The sequence below is a fragment of the Ostrinia nubilalis genome, chromosome Z (assembly GCF_963855985.1).
Source record: "Ostrinia nubilalis chromosome Z, ilOstNubi1.1, whole genome shotgun sequence".
NCBI lineage: Eukaryota > Metazoa > Arthropoda > Insecta > Lepidoptera > Crambidae > Ostrinia > Ostrinia nubilalis.
In genome coordinates, this window is record NC_087119.1 from 17,512,493 (window position 1) to 17,535,013 (window position 22,521).

Sequence of the window (22,521 nt, forward strand, 5' to 3'; positions counted from 1 at the left end):
TAATCGTGTCCATAATAATCAAAACTCAGTTGTTTGCGCTACCTACGACGCAAATAATAATTATCAAAATTAAACAACAGACCTCTAAAAATTACTTATTCCATTGTAAATTCTGCATATTTAGCAGTCACTAAAAATCTTTATCCCCTAATTTCCACAATAATTTTAACAAATTATTAAACGAATAAATTTTAATGTGTATAACGCTTCATCTTTAAATTAATAACATCCATGTCAACTGAAAACCAACTGAAAACATCTCATCTAACTCTTAGTGAATCATGAAAAAATGCAATGCGCATATTTATTTCACATGCGCGATGCTCCTCAATGAATTGGGCAGTCAGTGAATAAAATCAATGGTACAGATTCTATGGTTATTATTATTAAAATTCATTATTTGTTGATATACTTAATTCTCATTCTTTAGATCTTATAAACAAAAAACGTATGATTATTAGATACTACTTAAAATGGCGGCTTTTGATGACACTAAATACACTGCACATGTGCAATAACTCGTTGCACATGCACATGCGCGTTGCACTCGTCAAAGCTTGTGACGTTTCTTAGTGCTTTCTAGGAAAGTGTTATGCGCAGGTCACAAATCCGTTGCATATACGTGTTGCACATGCGCGCTGCATCGATACGACGCGTGTTCTTAAAAATTAAAGTACTTACATTACAATTCCTTACAGATATCAGTTCAAAAGTTTCAATGTGAAATCGTAGTCATAAGTACTAATGTGTGATATTATGTCCAATGACGTTTCTCAGTGCATTCTAGAAAAGTGTAATGCGCAGGTCACAGATTCGATGCACATGCGCGCTGCATCGAGAACAATAGATAAACCGGTCGGCCATTACGATTCCATTAGATGACGCGTGTTCTTGAAATTGTGTTTGCGGCTTAAAAAATTAAGTACAATTTCTTACAGATATCAGTTCAAAAGTTTCAAAGTTTAATTCTTTATGAGTACGATTAGATGTCATGTCATGTCTATTAGTTGACGCACGTTCTTGTTATTCTATAGTTGTGGTTTAAAACATTACCTACAATTACAATACATCTTACAGATTTCAGCTTAGAAGTTTTAAAGTGAATTCGTAATCATGCGTGCAAACGATATATTATCCACACGCTCCTCTGTGTGCGTTATTATTTGAGAAAAGACACACGCCTGAATAATTTTGGGTCTCTAAAGTAAAATAATTACATAATCATATAAATTAGAGGTTCCGTTAATTTGGTGTCTACCTGGGAACGATAAACAAATTGAGTATAATAAAATATAACTGAATAGAATTAAAGGTTTTTATGGATATTTAGTAAACGATTCTAAAGTTATTGTCATAGATTTCATTAAACAAATGAGTATGATTAGCTATCATGGCCAATGACGTTCTTCCGTGCTTTCTAGAAAATTAAAGTGCGCAGGTCACAAATTATTGCACATGCGTATTGCATCGAGATCAATGGGTTGACCGGTCGGCCATTATGATTATTACGACTTCATTAGTTGTCAGGTGTTGTTGATATTGTAGTTGTAAAATAATTACTTACTAAATCATAATCTAGAAAAGTGTAATGCGCAGATCTCAAAACAATTTCACATGCGTGTTGCACATGCGCACTGTATCGAAACCAACCGATTGACCGGTCAGCCATTATGACTCCGTTAGTGGAAGTGTACTTATTTCGGTTCCGATAGTTGAGGTTATAATTTTTTAAAATATCAGTTTTGACATTTCAAAGTCGATTCATAATCATGCTTGTACGTGAGAGTGAGAATACATAATATTTTTTAATAAAATAACAATAATAATTATTTTGAAATGAATAAAAATGCTCAAAACCAACCAGATACAATAAACAATGACGTTTCTTTTGGGCAAAATCTAAAGCGCATGTGCAGACAGGCATTGCACTTCTGGAGACCAACAGGTTGACCGGTTAGCAATGGCGGCTCTAGAACCTAACTCGTGTTCTAAATGTGCATAGTTCAGGTTTTAAAACCATTTAAGTAAGATTGTAATTTCTTACATATATCAATTTGGAAGTTTGAAAGTGAATTTGCAATCATGCCTGCAGACGAAATACCCACACGCTCCTCTGTGTGCGTTATTATGTAAAAGATATCGAAAGCAGTTAGAAATATACTCAATAAACCTTCGGATCAAAGGTGATATTACCATTTCTTAATTAAGCGATAGATTCGTTGGATAATTTGATTATAGTTTTAAAACCGATTGACCGGTCAGCCATTGTTACTCCGTTAGTTGAAGCGTATTTATTTCCGTTTCGATATTTAAAGTTATTAAAAATTAAAATATCAGTGCAGACATTTCAAAGTGAATTTATAATAATGCGTGCACGAGAGTGATAAATAATAACCTCCATAACCCCTTAGATCAAAGACGATACATAATATTTTTAAATAAAATAACAGTAATAATTATTTGAAAATGAATAAAATATAGACAAGTGTATTCAAAACCAACCAGATATAATTAATGACGTTTCTTAGATCAGATTACAGTCGTTGCACATGCGCGTTGCACTTCTGGAGACCAATGGATTGACCGGTTAGCAATGGCGGTTGTAGAAACTCGTTCTAAATGTTCATTAGTTTAGGTTTAAAAAAAATAAGTAAGATTGTAATTTCTTACAGATATCAATTTGGAAGTTTGAAAGTAAATTCATAATCATGCGAGCAGACGATATATCCACACGCTCCTCTGTGTGCATTATTATGTAAAAGTAATTAAAACAGTGAGAAAGATACTCAATAACCTTCGGATCTAAGGTGATATTACCATTTCTTAACTAAGCTATTAGATTAGATCATTTGTTCTTTTTTTTCTTTTGTGATTGCATATCTGCAGACATTACCCATACCACTATTTGGATCGCATAAGTTTTTTTTTATGTCTATTAGAATCTAAATTATGTATTTCTAAATAAAATCAAGTTTTTTAAGATAGATATGTCTTTAAAGCCCATCGTAGTCTGTAATACTTACCTATGAAATGACTATAGCACTCGGGCAATGCAGATCTGCCGTAACTGCGCATGTCACTGAATATTCGTTGCACATGCGCGTTGCAGTTAGGTATAGAAGCCATGATGGACTGGCACATCGCAAGTTGTTCGCGTGTGCATTATTATTCATTAATGCATTTTAACTTAGATTAAAACTTTTGCAGATATAAATTCGAAAGCTTCTTAGAAAATCCGTAACACGTGTATTGAAGACCAATCTTTGCGCTACTCTGTTTACCTAATAAATTGATAAAACATAAATACAGTACGTGGAATTTCGTGGATTAAAGGTAATGCTCTACTTACGTGTTATTGATGTTAGTATAGATGTTCTATGTTATTCCGTGCTATGATTTGCTTCAACTTGGATATATTTATGTTTGCATCGTATCAATGTTCTATGTTAGTTTTTAAGGTTTGTTCACAATCAGATGCTATTTTGATGCAGTACATTATGTTTGCATTCTCTTCATTTTTTTTTATGAAATATTATCTAAGTACTTAAAACAAAAACAATGGCTTGTGGCTCATAAATCGATAAATTCGTGACTCACTTGAAGTTTTTGCATCAGCATGATGCACATGCGCGATGCACTTATTAATTTTACCCCACCTCCTTGTTTCCCGTCTAACGTGTGCAAAATCTGGACGTGGAAATTGTTACTCACTTAAAATTTTACTTTGTTTGGAATTCGATTTTTCATAGTAAGAAATGGTTACAAAATATGATCATTCTCGTAGTTGGTGAATATTTAGTGATAGAAATGTGTCAGGTTAAATTTCTTTATGACATAAGTACTATATTATATTATCATAATTTATTAATATTCAATATGTCTAACAAATGGGTTCTTTGGGCGATGCATCGCTATGATTGCACATGCGCCCTGCACTTTACTTACCGATCGATTGACCCCTTCCTCCTGCTTTCCTGTCCAGTCTGCGATTACCGCAATACGTGCAACATCCAGACTTGCATATTTTTAAATTTTACTCAGTTGTTACATTTGACCGTGAATTTCTATTGTCTATTAAATATTTTAAAACAAGGAATAGATTTCGTTAAGAACGATAGTAAAAAATAACATATTCGTTGTAACTAATTACATAGTGATCAGTGATAGTGATGAACATTTTAAGAACCAGGTATGTTTTGCTATCAACCGGTAATAATTAGTATTGCCATCATAAATAGAGTTTCCAAATCAATAACTGTAACAAACCAAGCCTGCATTGTTGCACATGCGCGCTGCACTTATTCGTTTCCGATCACCCCTTCCTCTTTCTTTCCTGTCCGAGCTGCCGGCAGTGCAATACATGCATCATCGGGACTCTGAAATTATTAAGATTCTACTCAGTTTTTGAAGTGTTTTTTCTTTAATTGGCAATATATTTTTATAATAATAATAAGCAAGTCATATACCCACTCTTAATCGAAGATTAAGTGATTTGTGATTGTGGTGAACGTTGCCTTAAGAACCAGGTATGTTTTGCTCATTTTCGATCCGTAAAAAGTTTGATTGATGCTTTATTAATATCCGTCTAATTTAATATTCTAGACCAGTGTTTTTCAACCTGTGGGTCGCGACCCCCTGGGGGGTCGCGAAGCCTCTATAGGGGGGTCGCGAGAGGTCGCAAAAACTACCTCAGTAAAAAAAACAGTAAAGTTTTAAAGCTAGATTTATCCGAAATCTAATTATGCAAATGCATAAATGTTGTATAGATTGAAGAATTCGGTCCCTGCAACATCTTCGTAAAAGGCATGAAAGAAAAGCGAACGGTCGGGGGGTCGCAAAAATTTTTTGCATGTTAGGGGGGTCGCGTCATGAAAAAGGTTGAAAAACACTGTTCTAGACTTATAAATCAATATGTCTGACTATTGGCCAGTTTGGGTGAGGCATCGCCATGTTGCACATGCGCGCTGCACTTGTTTCCGCTCACCCCTTCCTCTTTCTTTCCTGTCCGGTCTGCCGGTAGTTACAATACATACTACACCGGGACTCGGATATTGTTAATATTTTACTCAGTTTTTGAATTCGAAGTGTTTGTTTTTAAATTGGCAATAGATTTTATGATTAAGAATAATAAACAATTGATATACTCTTCATTGAAGATTATTAAGTAATTTGTGTTGTGGTAGTGGTGAACATTGTCTTAAGAACCAGGTATCTTTTGCTAATTTTCGATCCATAAAAAGTTTGAAAAACTTAATTATTCATATCCACATTCTACACTTATAAATCAATATGTCTGACTTATTGTCAGTTTGGAGACGCATCGCCATTGTTGCACATGCGTGGTTCAGTAATTAATTGCCAATCGATGGACCCCTTCCTTTCCTCTCCAATCTGTTGGTAACGCGACGCGTGCCACATCTAGTCTCAGATATTGTGAAATTGTACTCAGTTTTTACATTTATCCGTGAATTTAATATCTTATAAAAATCGGGAATCGATCTCATAAAGAATAGTTGTAAAAAATTGACAAATTCTTAGTTGGTGATTATGTAGTGATCATCAGTGACAGTGATGTGCACTGTCATCTGAACCAGGTAACACTATGTTATTTTTTTATTGGCAATATTTTTATTTTACAAATGGCCATAATGGCCCGGGCGACGCATTGCCATTGTTGCACATGCGTGATGCAGTTATTAAATTACCGATCGTTTGAGCCCTTCGTTTCCTATCCAGTCTGCCCGGTGCATCACCGGACTCGGACATTGTTAAATTTTGCTCAGTTTTTACCGTGATTTTTTGATGTTGTCTTTTATATTTTAAAAATGATAATCGGTTTCACGAAGTATGGTTGTAAAATTGAACTTATACACAGTTGGTAATTATGCAGTGATCAGTGATAGTGATTTACATTACCTTAAAAGCCAGGAATGTTTTGAAAATATCATTTGGTAATAACTTTTTCTGATTCTTACAGTCATCATTTAGTCCAGTCAATGAATGCCTTAACGACGGTGTAGAGAGAAATCCGTGGAACACAATTTCTGACCTCAGGACTTTATTTAGCCTAGTTAGGTGGTGAACATAGCAAAAGTCCCCGCCCTTAGCCCTTGAGCCGGCGGGGAGAGGGGGGTTTAAAGGTACCACTTTTCGGTTTTTCGCTTAATCCTCGGAAACTATGCGTCCTAGTGACATAACTACTATGAACCAAAAAAAGCTTATTCAATTTGCTACAGGTGAGACCGTCAAGTTTTTCTATATCTTGTATAGTTTTTGCGGCATCTGCTCTAGAAGGTCTGTAAAATTGGAAATTTTATTGTTGTCTTACATGTTCCTTTCAGGAGAAAATCGACTAAATCAACATTGAGCAAACACTATAGACATGCGGGAGCATGTTAAGCCTAGTTCCATGGAGGGGACTGCACCGTGCGTATATTTAGAAGAACCAATTAGAGCCACTTTTGACTCCTCATCATTCAAAAACTACTGTGCATTAACACTTCAAATTTGGCTCATGCATTGAGACTTGCAAGATATACATCAGCTTCAAATTTCATAAATATACCTCAAACTGTTATTTAGGTATTGACGTTCAAAAATCGATATTTAGAGCACTACTATCTATCTATCACATGTGAAATGTTAAAATTTACTGGTTTTTTATTTGTTCCTTTGTATTTACATAACTACCTTTCTGGATGCCAAATTTGAACCTTCGAGGTCATCTGGAAGTGGTTAGAATTTGGTCTATAGGTCAGACATGTAGATTTTTGGACGTCAATATCTAAAGAACCGTTTGAGGCATATTTATGAAATTTGAAACTGATGCATATCTTGCAAGTCTCAACACATGAGCCAAATTTGAAGTGTTAATGCAGAGTAGTTTTTGGATTGATGAGGAGTCAAAAGTGGCTCAAAGTGATTCGTCTAAATATACGCACGGTGCAGTCCCCTCGCTGGAACTAGGCTTAACATGCTCCCGCATGTCTAGAATGATTGCTCAATGTTGATTTAGTCGATGTTCTCCTGATGGGAACATGTAAGACAAAAATAAAATTTCCAATATTACAGACCTTCTAGAGCAGACGCCGCGAAAACTATACAATTTATAGAAAAACTTGTCTATCTCATCTGTAGCAAATTGAATATGCTTTTTTTGGTTCAAAGTAGTCATGTCACTAGGACGCATAGTTTCCGAGGATTAAGCGAAAAGCCGAAAAGTGGCACCTTTAAACCCCCCTCTCCCCGCCGGCTCAAGGGCTAAGGGCGGGGACTTTTGCTATGTTCATCTCCTAACTAGTCTAAATAAAGTCCTGAAGTCAGAAATTGTGTTCTACAGTTTTCCATCTATAATGCTTTATTGACTGGACTAATTGAATATTCTAGACTTACTAATCAATAGCTCTAACCAATGGGCAGTTTTGGCGACGCGCCGCCATCGTTGCACATGCGCGTTGCACTTTATTCATTTCCGATCGCTTGAGCCCTTCCTTTCCTGTCTAGTCTGTTTGAAGCGCTACGCGTGCACCACCGGAACTCAGATATTGTTAAATTTTACTCGGTTTTTACATTAGACCGTGGAGTTTTAATATCGTCTAATAAGTATATGAATTTTGAAATCGGGAATCGGTTTCATGAAAAAATTTGAAAAAAAAAAAACTTATACGTAGTTGAAGATTATGTAGTGATCAGTGATAGTGACGTATACATTGTCTTACAAGCCAGGTATGTTTTGCTAACTAACTATCCATCGGTAATAAATGGACCGATTTTTTATTAGTACCTAGTCATCATTAAATATTCTAGACGTACTACCATAGCTAAAACCAAGGGCATTATTTGCGACGCACCGCCATTGTTGCACATGCGTGATGCACTTATTAATCGCCCATCGATTGAGCCCTTCCTTTCCTGTCCAGTATGTCGGGAATCGCTTTCATGAAGAAGTATTGTAAGAAAATTACTTATACGTAGTTGAATATTATGTAGTGATCACTGATTTATTGCCTAAAAAGCCGGTTATGTATTGCAGACTAAGATTTGGTAATAAGTTTGGCCGATTCATTTTATAGTCATCATTAAATATTCTAAACTTACTAAGCAAAAGGTCTAACCAATGGGCAGTTTTGGCGTCGCATCGCCAATGTTGCACATGCGCGCTGCACTTATTAATGACTAATCGATTCTCCACTTCCTCTTTGTCTCCTGTCTTACCTGTGCAACGCGTGCAATATCCGGACATGGAAATTTTTAATATTTCGCTCAGTTATTAAAATTGACAGTGTTTTTGTTAACAGGACTAGCTAGATTTCATGAGAAATAATGGTTGTTAAAAAATGCATTCGTAGTGGGTGATTATTTTCGATCGGTAATAGTTAGGCATATTCTTAAGTAAGTCATATTCTATAGTTTTAACAAATGGGCAGTTTGGGCGACGCATCGCCATTGTTGCACATGCGCGCTGCACTTACTAATTACCAATCGATTGACCCCTTGCTTTCCTGACCAGTCCACCGCCGGTAACGCAACGCGTGCATCAATCAGGTCTCAGATATTAAGATTTTATTCAGTTTTTACATTAATTGAGCATTATAAATCGGGATTTGATTTAATGAAAAATGGTGATTGGTTTAGAAATTTTTGATAGTGATGAACATTGCTTTGAGAATCAGGTATGTTTAGTAGTTTGGATCATTAAAAACTTTCACTGATTATGATGATTACTGTCTTAATATAATTTACGCGTTTAATGTAGACTTCTAAAACAATGTTTCTGATGACTGGGCAGTTTGGGTGACACATCACCATTGTTGCACATGCGCGCTGCACTCGTTAATTGCCGATCGATTGCCCCTTCACCCTCCTACCCCGTCCAGTCTGGTGAAATCGTAACGTGTGCAACATCTTGACTCAGATATTAAAATTTTATGCAGTTTTTACATTTGACTGTGAATTTATAATATCATTTATGAAAATATTTTAAATGAGGATTTGATTTAATGAAAGATGGTGATTGGTTTAGTGATTTGTGATAGTGATAACCATTGTTCTAAGAATCAGGTATGTTTAGTTGTTTCGATCATTAAAAAGTTTCACTGATTTTTTATTACTGTCGTAATAATTTATATTGTGTACTTATAAATCAATATGTTTGAAGATTGGCCAGTTTTTAGCGACGCATCGTCATTGTTGCACATGCGCGCTGCACCCGCTAATTACCAATCGATTGCTCCGTTACCTTTCCTACCCTGTTCAGTCTGCTGAAATTAACGTGTGGAACACCCAAACTTGGGTATTTGATAGATTATTTTAATCATTACATTTGACCGTGATTAAATAAACGATTACGACACGTTCGTCTACACATATAAAGAATGCTTGTGAAAATACTCGGAGTTAGTGACTTGTGATTTGTGAATAGAATCGGGTACGTTTTGCAAATTTTCGATAATTTGGCTGAGTCATCATTAAAATATTCTAGACTCAATTCAATCATTTTTGGGCTACGCAGTCCCAATGTTGCCTGGACTTATTAACTACCGATCGATTAACCCCTTCCCTACCGCGTCTGTACAATTTCAACGTCAATTGCGTCTTTCCGTGTAAGTAGTTAAAAAATTCACTACATTTTATAAAGAAATCATTTTTTTACAAAATGATTGTTAGTCGATACTTACCTAGTGATAGTGATTACATTTTTCTTAAAGTTCCTCTAAGTTCAACTGTCAATGATTTAATTTCCCTTTTGGAAAGAAATGCGCAGCTAGAGACGTCTTTAACATATGCAAATTACTATAGCTCTATTGTTATTACGCACATGAAAATTGGTGAAGGACAAGGGTACGTCCTTGCAAACAGCCCCAAGGTTGCACATGCGCCCTGCAGCAATTAACTATCGATCAACTCACCCTTTCCCCTCTTTGCATTTTGCGCGTCTGCCGGTGACGCTGCGTTGACGGCCATTTTGATTGGGGTGTTCTAGTGTTTTCCACTATCTGAACATTTGAAAAAAGTAAATTAGTTCAATCAATAGCAATGACATTCATTTATCGTTTACCGTACCTACCTGGTTCTGGATATGTTTTCAGACAGTTTTTAATAGATGTTGGATATTTAGCGAAAACATTTTTTTTATGGTCAAAAGCAGGAAATATTCCGTATCAGGCAAACTCCATGCGGTTTTGCAATAGGCATGTGTACGCTGATATACATAAAACTTTTTTTTTTAATTTAACAATACTACTGACTAATCCCTTTACTAGATGTATAGATTTTCCTTTACAAAGGAACAGTACTGTCCGACTGATATCCATTCAAACTCTAGCAACTGTATCTTATTATTTTCCTAATCTAATATTAAATACGAATGATTGTTCTCCGTCTCAATGTTACTTCTATTATGTGTACACCTGTTAAAAAATACTTATCATTGCAATGTTATGTAAGTGTTATCGTCTTGTTTCAGCCCCGAGCCCAGATTGGGGTGAGCGAGGAAGGAGACTCCGACTCGGACTCTGCAGCCGGCTTCCATGCCGCGTGGAGGCAGCAGCGGGCATCCAACTACACATAACCAGGATTCAAGATCGTTCAGATCACCAATCTTGACAAAAAACAACTGACACCCGCGCAGGAATGGCCCTACAACTGAGAAATGGAGTTCCAGATATTTTCCTCCCCATATTGATGACCCAGATTTGACTACACATTTTTTCGACATCTAAAACGCCGTGAGAGGAGGTACCTGAGAGTTTCTACCCGCTGTCCAACAACTTCGCTCGTCAATCGAGAGTTCTACTCAACATTGAAAAGTGCAGCGTCGTACTTCAAGGATCTCATTTTACCGACTTTCGCTGATTTAGATTCAAAATTCTGAAGACGACACCGGCATCGTTTCGACAACATTCCGATCAAACTCATATTTAAGTCTCGTATTATTTTATTCGTAGATATAAGTTTATCAATGTGTAGTCGTATCGCGTATTTAAGATATACTATTGGAAGTATTCATCTTTTTCAATGAATTCAATTTATGAATTGATTTGTTGTTAAAATTGTTTATTCATACATGTAGCCATAGAATAGAAACCCGCAAGAATACTTGTAAGTTTTATGTATATTATTCAATTCACAGAATGGCATCAAGAGTGCCTTATGCTGCTTACTTTATAAATAAACTGGTTGAATTCATGTTTGTGTAGGCCGAGTATGTTTTAGAAGTTAAAACATCGTACTAATTGATTTGGCAAAGAACAAAAATGACGCTACACAACATAATATCGATCAACATGGAATACATGTCGGGCGCATTCGCCCAGGAGATATCTCTCGTATTTGATTACACTTGACATGAGGCTTTCTTGACTCAGATCAAAGGACCTTCTTCATTCGATTTACTTAAAATGTAATTGTAAAACGTTCAGTTCAATCCACTTTGCTTTGTTTTTTTCGTCTTCATTAACTATTATCTTATAATTCCCACGTATGGATTGTACGTAGCGGGATTAGGCACCCCAATATATTGTCAAAATGAATATAGGTACTAATGAAGTACACGTCTCGTAGGGCGTTGATAAATTGATGTTATATGCTGCGTATGCATTAGATGCTTACTAGTAAAAATTTGATGTGATGTATTTGTAATTTTAAGATACTAGCTCTGAAAGGTATATCTTCTATAATCTTATAAGTATTTAATGTTTATTAACTAAACACTAAAATTTTTGAGATACTTAGTAATTCATATTATTATGGCTATTTTTAGCATAAAGTCTGCGACTTAAAATATCTTCTTTTTCGTCTTTTCTAATAACAACTTGTTATATTACTCTTACGGCTCGTATATTAATTCTCATTTTTCTTTGTAATTGACTGTAGTTCAATAACATTTAGTATTTTCTAAAGGGGACATCGGTCTCGTAAATATTTACTGAATATTTCCTGTGTAACCCATTTTAATATATTACATCAAAAATATTATCTTATCTAACTACATCATGATGCATTAACGAAGTCTTCATGAAATTTAAATTTTTCTATATTTTTTAAAGTACCTACTAAAATTATTTAATCAAATCTAATAAAAAAATATTATACTCAAAAGTTTTATTTTATAAGAAAAAATATGCAGTATGTTTTGAGCTGAAACCCAGAGATGTGCATTTAAATGAAAATGGCATATTATAGCTAGTGCCAATTAATTCAAAGGGCACACACAAATTAAAAGACGGGCACTGATAAATTATTACATTGGTACAAAATTTGATATAATAAATATTTATATTTATGAAATTTAATCGATTAAAAAACGTTGCCACTTAGTCATCGGGGCTAGCATTAGTTAAAAATATGGAGAGATTATCACCTTTCATCATGGACAAGTAGTGCAAAATTAACTCGTAACAGCCCCAGATTTATTCCGCGCTTATTATTGTGGCAAGCTTAGAAATTTAGACTGTCGAATCTAAAACAAACTATGAAGTACAGCGCCTAGTTATATAATTACCACAATTCCAGCACATTTAAAAATTTTGCTCATAAAATTTCAATAAATAAATTTTGTATCTTACCAAAACTAGATCAAGTCTAATGATTATATTTCGCCCATTAGCTAAGCTTCTTCGGTCAGAGTCATACCTTATACATATATAAATACGAATGATATTCCATTCGTCGTGTATTTATCTATAAAACATTACAGTGTGCCTTTTACAATTATAAATTGTGTAACCATTTTGTATTTAATCCAAACCTATATCTATTTCATATATTTTTAATACGAGTTATGAACTTCAAAAGTGTAACCTTTTAGACATTCGGACATTAAATTATATCACTTTATGTTCTTTTTTGAAGGAACAAAAAATATGTTATTTCTCTAAGTAAGGTAGATTTTCTTATATTATTATTTAGATTAAGAAACATATTATAGGTATAGAAGATACGTGTGGCCTGAAACTATATTGTGTAGAATTCATAGATGTTATTTGCTAAGCGTGTAGGATTAATACGGTATTTTATATGCCTGTAGAATATACAAAATAATGTGTAACAAAGCGATAACTGTAATTAATTAGGAAGGGATAGTAAGAGTAATATTTAGTTGGGTGCATCATGTATATTTCACACCCAACTTATAGCATATTTGCGTGACTGTATTTCTATGCTTTATGAAATGTCGTAATATTCTACGACGCGGCGTTGACTAGCGACGCCTGATAGGATCTCGCTTACATTGACATCGAATTGCTTAACAATTCTAGTAAGGATATTTATGTAGCTTATAAGTCGACTCTTTAGCAGTCTATAGTTATAGTGCGTCTCTCAGCTTTTTTAAAATAATAATATTTAACCAAGATTTATAATAATCTATATAGTATTAAGAATCAGTAGCGTGTAAAATCCACGTGTTGTCGAAATAACAAACTTATTAGGTAAGAGAACATTCCCCTCAAATATACATAACACATCTTGTGGGTGATAAATTTAATAGTATAGTATAGTGTTTCTAACGATATGGTAGTTTCTAATCATAAATATCTATTTGCCTAAGTCTTTAGCTGATTACTACTTTATTTACTATCTCAACGTCTTCTTTTAACAAATTAACGGCATCAATATTGTGTTATTGTGATCTAAGGCTGCATAATGTGGCATACAATAACATATTAACTAGTAATTTATATTTAAACAATTCAATCCCCGTCTCTTCTCATAGATATAGTAAAGGTTACTAAGGGTTACATTTTATAATATTTATCTGACTTCATATCTACATTTTGTTGTACTTATTACCTTTTTAACTCTCTTCATTATACTCATGACATATCCCATAAGAACTAATACAAAAACACATAATATGAGCAGTGCTATATGTCCCAAAACCATGTAACTATCTAAATATGTCGTGATATCACCAAAGCCTCTCTAATCTTTACCTTTGTAAAAACATCAGTTTTCAGAATTTGTCACTCTTTGATGTCACGAATTTAAATTTTAATTAATGCTACTTATCAATTTCTATTTTCATCTTTACTTCATTGCAATTAAAAATAAAATAATAATAATTGTAAGAGGTAATCCTTTTCGTTTCTTGTATCATTCAACAATGTAGATATGTATTAAAGCCAGTCAATGTCTACATAATTTGAAACTATAAACTCATGAATTTGAAATTACGAGCACATATTAACTGTCAATAGCAGACGAGTAGCTAAATATAATTTGTAACTGCACTATTACACAAAAATAAATCGTTGGATCTTTAAAAGTTAACTTCAAAGATATCCAACCAACATTTTTTTTTAATACATGAACATTCAATTGCACCAACATCAAGTATAATGGCACTTACAAAATCTAATTCTGGGAAGGTTATTTTGTTTCTTCGAATCAAAACTCACTCTGATTTCATTGTCAACGCCTATTTTATGTAACCTTTACTGTACTTATTATTTATTAATTTCATGTATTCGGTGTCTTGTAACGGCACAATTTCCGTAAAAATCTTTTTAAAATAGCTACCTGTATTTCTAGGTAAAACTTGCAAAATATTTCAGCTGTCAAGATAGTAAATATTATTCATGTTAATCTCAATAATAATTGTCACAGAAAAATAATAATAATAAACAACTCCGTATTTTTAGGGAATCGCGATAATGGTACAAGTACAAAAACAATTAGAAATAATTCCTTTGTATATTGAATAAAATTTGAGAAAAGTGGGTATTAATAATAAGCTTTCATAAAATACGATTTGGATCGTCGTGTTTCAACTCTCATTCAGATATCAATTGAAAGTTATCAAACAATAAAAAAAAATCTTGCAATTCTTTTAGGGTTGATGACGTTGAGTTCCAATATTTTACATCTGCGTTTTGTTATTTAGATTTTTGGTTACATACCTACTTATAATGATTTACTGTTGAGACAATTATACATGCGTAGCCACTGTGTGGCTCTCGGTGGTAAAGAATAAGGCCAACCCTTTCTTCTCGTGGGTGTCGTACGAGGCGACTAAGAGTACGTCATACACCCAGGGGGTGGGTTGCAGCATCCCTTGGGCACCACCTGTACGTGGAAGAGGTGTTTGATTACTTATAGCATTGACATTTATTAATACAAAGCCTTGTTTTGTATATTTTTAATCAAAAGGATTTTTTTCGAAAATTTCGACATTATTCGCTCTACAATCCAGCTCAATCAAAAATAATTTTTGGTCAGTTTCAATTTTTAAAACAATTGTTAGGTTTTATAAAAATCTTACTATAACTACCTGACCATTTAAGCATTGTAAATGCTTACCCATTATTATATTTTCGAATTAATAAAATATACACATCAAAACCATCGATGTGTTCGAAGAAATGAGGGGACAGTAGGTGCATAGCTCGTAGAGCTGTTGGCTTTGGGGCAGTAAAGTTCTTGGCGACTACGGACCGGAAGGAAGACAAGTGTTGGCAGGTTTCCCTGTAGGTGGACCAACGATCCGGTGAAAGGAACATGAAAACAAGCTTCTGTAGTAATTAATTTCAATGCTATAATAATAAAACATCTAATTCACGCCCAACCTGCAACACCACTCAAACTTATTGGGTGGTGTTTTTATTTTCCTTAACTTTGTTTTATTAGCTTTTGTTGTTTTTATACACGCGTTTATAATTGCCTCAACTAATGTTCATTTAAAATTATTTGAGAGTTGAAACCTATTTTATCGACATTTTATTATGTATCAAGTAGTAATTGGTATATTTTATTGCTTTTTAGTAACTAACTTAATTATATAAGTCAACATATTTATTAGAAGTAATATTTAAGAACTAGAATTAAGGATATTCCTCAGAATGATGTACAATAGGTTAAGGAAAAAATTGCAGATACTTGTACATTGAAAAATCTGCATAGTTTTAAGTTAGCTCTTAATGTATGATGCTGCACCATTGCCAAGCTACAAATTAAGAAAACTAAATGTATGGCCTAGATTACTTTCTTATTACAACAATAGACATTTAAAACAAATCAATCATTTAGGTCGAATGTAATAACTAATTTAAGATGAGAGGGTTGATGAAACAAATTAATCGTATTGACAATATTATTATTTTTAAACTGGAACGGAACTGATGATGATGATAACTAATGATTTTGTTTGGATCAAAATATCTTGCAATTAATTATATTCGGGCTAATTTTAATAGGTGTAACTAGTTTTTGGCCGCGGCTTCATCCGCATCGATTTCACAAAGAATGTCTTGCACGTCATGCGAACAAAAACACAGACGTAAATCTATACCATTCTAAGACATTCTTTACCAAAGCATTTATATACATTTTCTTAATCCTATAATTAGCCCTACCTTTCCTATATATATTATTATGTCATCCTTCCAGTTTTTTGTAAGCAAATTTTGTTAGCTATCTGTACCAAATTCATCAACATTACTTTTATGTTTATTATAATACAATTGATTACAGATTTCGATGAGAAACGCAATTTCTTGTCTTGGCGTTACAAAATTTTTACGTACTTACAGATATTTAATTTTTACAAAAGATGCTTTTTGTTGTCTCAACTTGAATTGTTGTCAATACGCATTTGTTTGCAGTAACGCCCTTTCTTTCATTTATCCAAATTTTAAAAACATAATGTTATCGCACTTTAGGTAGAACAAGGGCACAATTTTAAAAAATAATACTCATAAAATTTATTTTAAAAAAATTAATCGTTTCTTGTGAACAACTTGGCTAAAATAATGATCATCTATACATATTTTATTTCATGCATCTGAAAACAAAATAAAAGTAATATTAGCAGAGTGAAAGAGAAAAAAATACTTTTCTGACAATTATAGAAACCTCAGTTACGCTCGTGTTCTACCGAAGTTACGATAAACGTCACTTTTATTTAGGGTTATTTTTCGGAATTTGAGACCCATTCATCAATATTGCCGTCTTTGTATCCGTAGGCCTCACAGCACATGTTAACATCTGTGTGTTCAGATCATCAAAGGTCTCAAAATCTCAACGTAGATACATATAATTACTAAGGAGGTGCCACTTTTTAATTGAAAAAACTCATTAACTTTCAAAAATTTAAGCAAGTAGGTACGTTGAATTCTAATAATTATGTAACTTTGGGAAAATTATTTTTATGAAAAAATTACATATTATCAAGCAGATTTGTTTTACCCTACTGTTCCAGGAGGGTCATTACTACAGTTTACTATGTTGTTCACGTTACATGGTGTTCTATTTATTTTCTTTAAGTAATTAATTATTCTCATGTTACTTAGTTTATTTCGAAAATTGTTTCAGAATAAGGGAGTTATAATAATTTTCAATTTTTGGCAAACAAAAAGTGGAACTTCAATGGCTAGGTCGTAAGATTTTTTGTTGTTTAACATTTTATGTTGTGACCAACAGTCACGTCGTAGATTTCATAGGTTTTTTGAGAGAATATAAAAAATAATTCTCCACAGTCTTGCGCTTCGACTAAATCAGAATAAAACAGTAGCATGTACAGTATTCGTACTTAGGTTTAATAGAGGGAAAACACCGATAACATATTGTAGCCAATACAATACAGTCAACACTAAATAGTACTAGACCTTCAATTGTGGAGTTTAGATTAAGGTATATTTACTCAATTATATTTAATCAATTAGGTAAGTTAAGTCCGTCTTATAATGACGATGTGGGCAAAAAACCTACTTAATTAGAATAAGTGACTGGTGAGACAGACTCCCAGCAATACGCGTACACAGCATTATGTAGCATTTAAGAATATTAATTAATATTAAAAATTATTACTATTTAATCACATTAGATTTTAGGATTATCGAGGATCGGGCCGAAGTCCACTCGTATAGATTTAATGAAATAATCAACATTAATATTTACTCTTCTTAGCATAACAGTAAAATTCTTATAGCCCGTACGATTTAGCTAGCACATTCGACATCAAATAAAAAATATCGTTATAAAACAATCTAAATAACAAGAGCCATTTTCAAATTAAATTCCAATTCCAATAAAAAGGTGTACCAATTTCAAAAATAAATTTTATAATTAATTCTCTGTCAGTCTAAAATCATATTCGAACCACACACATCGAAATAAAATAAAAAATAACCCCATGTCTTTCTGACGCACGCATTAACAATTTTCATTCAATTTTAACTTCACACTATTTATCAGCCTTTGGGGTTAGGGTTGCCAGGTTCAGAAACACAAAAGCCGGACTTCTCGCGTAGTTTGGCCGGACATTCATGGATGGTGTACATGAGGCGGTACAATTCATGGATGGTGTCCATCTTTTAAGCGGTCTTCCTCTGCCGCACATGTTATTGCGGGGTCCCCACTCCAAGTCTTTGGCCCAGCGATGTGTGGTACAATGGGTCCTGCCCATCTCCATTTACGGCTCTCAATCTCTTCCACCACGTCGCTGACCCCCGTCTCTTCTCTGATCCACTTGTTTCTCTTCTCTATCTAACTAGGCCATAAAACCACTCGATTCCGAAAATCAGGTTTCTGAAGTAGGCAAACAGCCATGTTCTGCGCTCCAAGAAAATTGCTCAACACCTAAAAGGTGTTCAATCAGCGTGTTCTACCGGTCTTCGTGTATGGGATGGAGAGGACGGAAACCACGTCGCTGGCAGAAAAGTCTGCTGTCTGTCTGCTTGAAGTCTTCGTGTAACGAGCAATGGAGATGTCTGTCTGCTAGAAATCTTCGTGTAGCCAGCAATGGAGATGTCTGCTGAAGACTCCACGTTGCACAACGAGCAAAGGAAAAGTCTGCTTGGAGACACCGCCTTACACAACGAGCAATGGAAAGACAGATACTTGGCGTTTGTCTCTAAGGCCACAAGAGAAACGAGTGGATCAGAACTTACACTCTATGTCACATAATTTTGATATTTGTTCGTGGCATGTGGTGTGCCCTAGATAGCACCACCCCATCTCCCCCCGCGGGTTTCATAAGAAGTGACTAATGCTTTAACCACACCAACGCGTGCAGAACGCCATCGCCGGCGCGATCACGGCGCGGTCATACACTGCCAACCCTGCCAAACATGACGATTACGTCAAATACCACTTTTTAACTATTCGATCCGACGACAACAAACTACATAAAAAATAAATAAATAGCTGTTTGTCTCGAAAATCGTACTTAACATATTTCTGATAACAAATCCGCTCGTTTTTTGGAATGTCTCTTAAAAACAACACGTTAGTTAATATTCCCTTCGATTAAAATACAATCACCAATCATCGTCAAATCTATTCTGATACTTTCAGATTTCTAACATACAAAAGGACATCATCCATTTTGGTCCAAAATCAAAAGTGCCGGCCAAAAAATAAAAGTGCTGTATTCTGATAGAATACGTCCGCCTTAGCATTTATTACTATGGCACCAAAGCTGTAGCACCACTGTGCATCGTAGTATTTGAGCTCTAAAAATATATGAAACGACTGACTTTGATCTCAAATACTACGATGCACAGTGGTGCTACAGCTTTGGTGTCATAGTAACAAATACTAAGGCGGACGTATTCTGTCAGAATACAGCACTTTTTTTTTATTGGCCGACATTTTTGATTTTGAACAAAAAATGTATGAATCGTCGATGAATTTTAGATCTCAAATACTCGACGCACAGTGGTGCTACAGCTTTGGTGCCATAGTAACAAATGCTAAGGTGGACGTATTCTGTCAGAAGACAGCACTTTTTGTTATTGGCCGACACTTTTGATTTTGAACAAAAAATGTATGAATCATCGATGAATTTTAGATCTCAAATACTCGACGCATAGTGGTGCTACAGCTTTGGTGCCATAGTAACAAATGCTAAGGCGGACGTATTCTGTCAGAACACAGCACTTTTTTTTTTTTGGCCGACACTTTTGATTTTGAACAAAAAATGTATGAAATAATCGATGACTTTTAGATCTCAAATACTCGACGCACAGTGGAGCTACGGCTTTGGTGCCATAGTAAAAAATGCTAAGGCAGACGTATTCTGTCAGAATACAGCACTTTTTTTTGTTGGCCGGCACTTTTGATTTTGGACCAAAAATATATGAAACGTGGATGATGTCCTTTATATATTTACATAACCCTTAATTGAGAAATGACTGGTTCCCAATTCAAACTTTTATGCCCCAATTTGTACCCCCTTTGAGTCTATTTACAAGATTATTTGTATCTTTTCAACTTTATTGCAATTTTCATCAAAATTTGTTCAGCGATAACATAACATAATACCTAATTTCCTTATGGGTTAATCCTACATTAGGTATATTTATGTTACCCAGTGTCTACTGCGTGCGTTATTCAGAAGTTAGCAATTAAGGCCCTGCAGCCATATAAAAAGCCGGATAGGCCGGACGAGAGAATATTTGGCCGGATATTTTACCCTAAAAGTCGAACATTCATGGATGGCGATGTGAGGTACAATGGGTCCTGCCCATCTCCATTTACGGCTCGCAATCTCTTCCACCACGTCGCTGACCCCCGTCTCTTCTCTGATCCACTTGTTTCTCTTCTCTATCTAACTAGGCCATAAAACCACTCGATTCCGAAAATCAGGTTTCTGAAGTAGGCAAACAGCCATGTTCTGCGCTCCAAGAAAATTGCTCAACACCTAAAAGGTGTTTAATCAGCGCGTTCTACCGGTCTTCGTGTACGGGATGGAGAGGACGGAAACCACGTCGCTGGCAGAAAAGTCTGCTGTCTGTCTGCTTGAGGTCTTCGTGTAACGAGCAATGGAGATGTCTGTCTGCTAGAAGTCTTCGTGTAGCCAGCAATGGAGATGTCTGCTGAAGACTCCACGTTGCACAACGAGCAAAGGAAAAGTCTGCTTGGAGACACCGCCTTACACAACGAGCAATGGAAAGACAGATACTTGGCGTTTGTCTCTAAGGCCACAAGAGAAACGAGTGGATCAGAACTTACACTCTATGTCACATAATTTTGATATTTGTTCGTGGCATGTGGTGTGCCCTAGATAGCACCACCCCATCTCCCCCCGCGGGTTTCATAAGAAGTGACTAATGCTTTAACCACACCAACGCGTGCAGAACGCCATCGCCGGCGCGATCACGGCGCGGTCATACACTGCCAACCCTGCCAAACATGACGATTACGTCAAATACCACTTTTTAACTATTCGATCCGACGACAACAAACTACATAAAAAATAAATAAATAGCTGTTTGTCTCGAAAATCGTACTTAACATATTTCTGATAACACATCCGCTCGTTTTTTGGAATGTCTCTTAAAAACAACACTTGAGTTAATATTCCCTTCGATTAAAATACAATCACCAATCATCGTCAAATCTATTTTGATACTTTCAGATTTCTAACATACAAAATGTATACATTTACATAACCCTTAATTGAGAAATGTCTGGTTCCCAAATCAAACTTTTATAAAATAAAAAAATCATAAAATTCATTTATTTTTGCAAATAGGTATTAAAAAAGCGCTTTTACACGTCCCAATATTAACCCTACCACTGCTTCGGGACAATAAATGGGCCAGTGCTGAGAAGAAGCAGCGCAAGAAACTCAGTCACTATTATGCCCCAATTTGTATTTCCTTATGGATTAATCCTACATTAGGTATATTTATGTTACCCAGTGTCTACTGCGTGCGTTATTCAGAAGTTAGCAATTAAGGCCCTGCAGCCATATAAAAAGCCGGATAGGCCGGACGAGAGAATATTTGGCCGGATATTTTACCCTAAAAGTCGAACATTCATGGATGGCGTAAATGGGGATGTACGCCATCCATAAATGTCATCTGTTTATCTTTTAAGCGGTCTTCCTCTGCCGCACATGTTATTGCGGGGTCCCCACTCCAAGTCTTTTTGGCCCAGCGATGTGAGGTACAATGGGTCCTGCCCATCTCCATTTACGGCTCTCAATCTCTTCCACCACGTCGCTGACCCCCGTCTCTTCTCTGATCCACTTGCTTCTCTTCTCTATCTAACTAGGCCATAAAACCACTCGATTCCGAAAATCAGGTTTCTGAAGTAGGCAAACAGCCATGTTCTGCGCTCCAAGAAAATTGCTCAACACCTAAAAGGTGTTTAATCAGCGCGTTCTACCGGTCTTCGTGTACGGGATGGAGAGGACGGAAACCACGTCGCTGGCAGAAAAGTCTGCTGTCTGTCTGCTTGAGGTCTTCGTGTAACGAGCAATGGAGATGTCTGTCTGCTAGAAGTCTTCGTGTAGCCAGCAATGGAGATGTCTGCTGAAGACTCCACGTTGCACAACGAGCAAAGGAAAAGTCTGCTTGGAGACACCGCCTTACACAACGAGCAATGGAAAGACAGATACTTGGCGTTTGTCTCTAAGGCCACAAGAGAAACGAGTGGATCAGAACTTACACTCTATGTCACATAATTTTGATATTTGTTCGTGGCATGTGGTGTGCCCTAGATAGCACCACCTCATCTCCCCCCGCGGGTTTCATAAGAAGTGACTAATGCTTTAACCACACCAACGCGTGCAGA

The 22,521-nt window shown here is 35.4% G+C and overlaps 1 protein-coding gene across 1 annotated transcript in view; it reads left to right on the plus strand.

The window, feature by feature from the left end:
- The window catches only part of LOC135086664 (ankyrin repeat domain-containing protein SOWAHC-like), a 40,312-nt gene extending 21,008 nt beyond the window's left edge, over positions 1-19,304 (plus strand). Inside the window, exon 6 of the mRNA XM_063981438.1 lies at positions 10,466-19,304. Within this exon, the coding sequence (XP_063837508.1) occupies positions 10,466-10,570 (105 nt within the window). The 3' untranslated portion in view covers positions 10,571-19,304. The remainder of the gene's footprint in view (positions 1-10,465) is intronic.
- Positions 19,305-22,521: the final 3,217 nt, after the last annotated feature.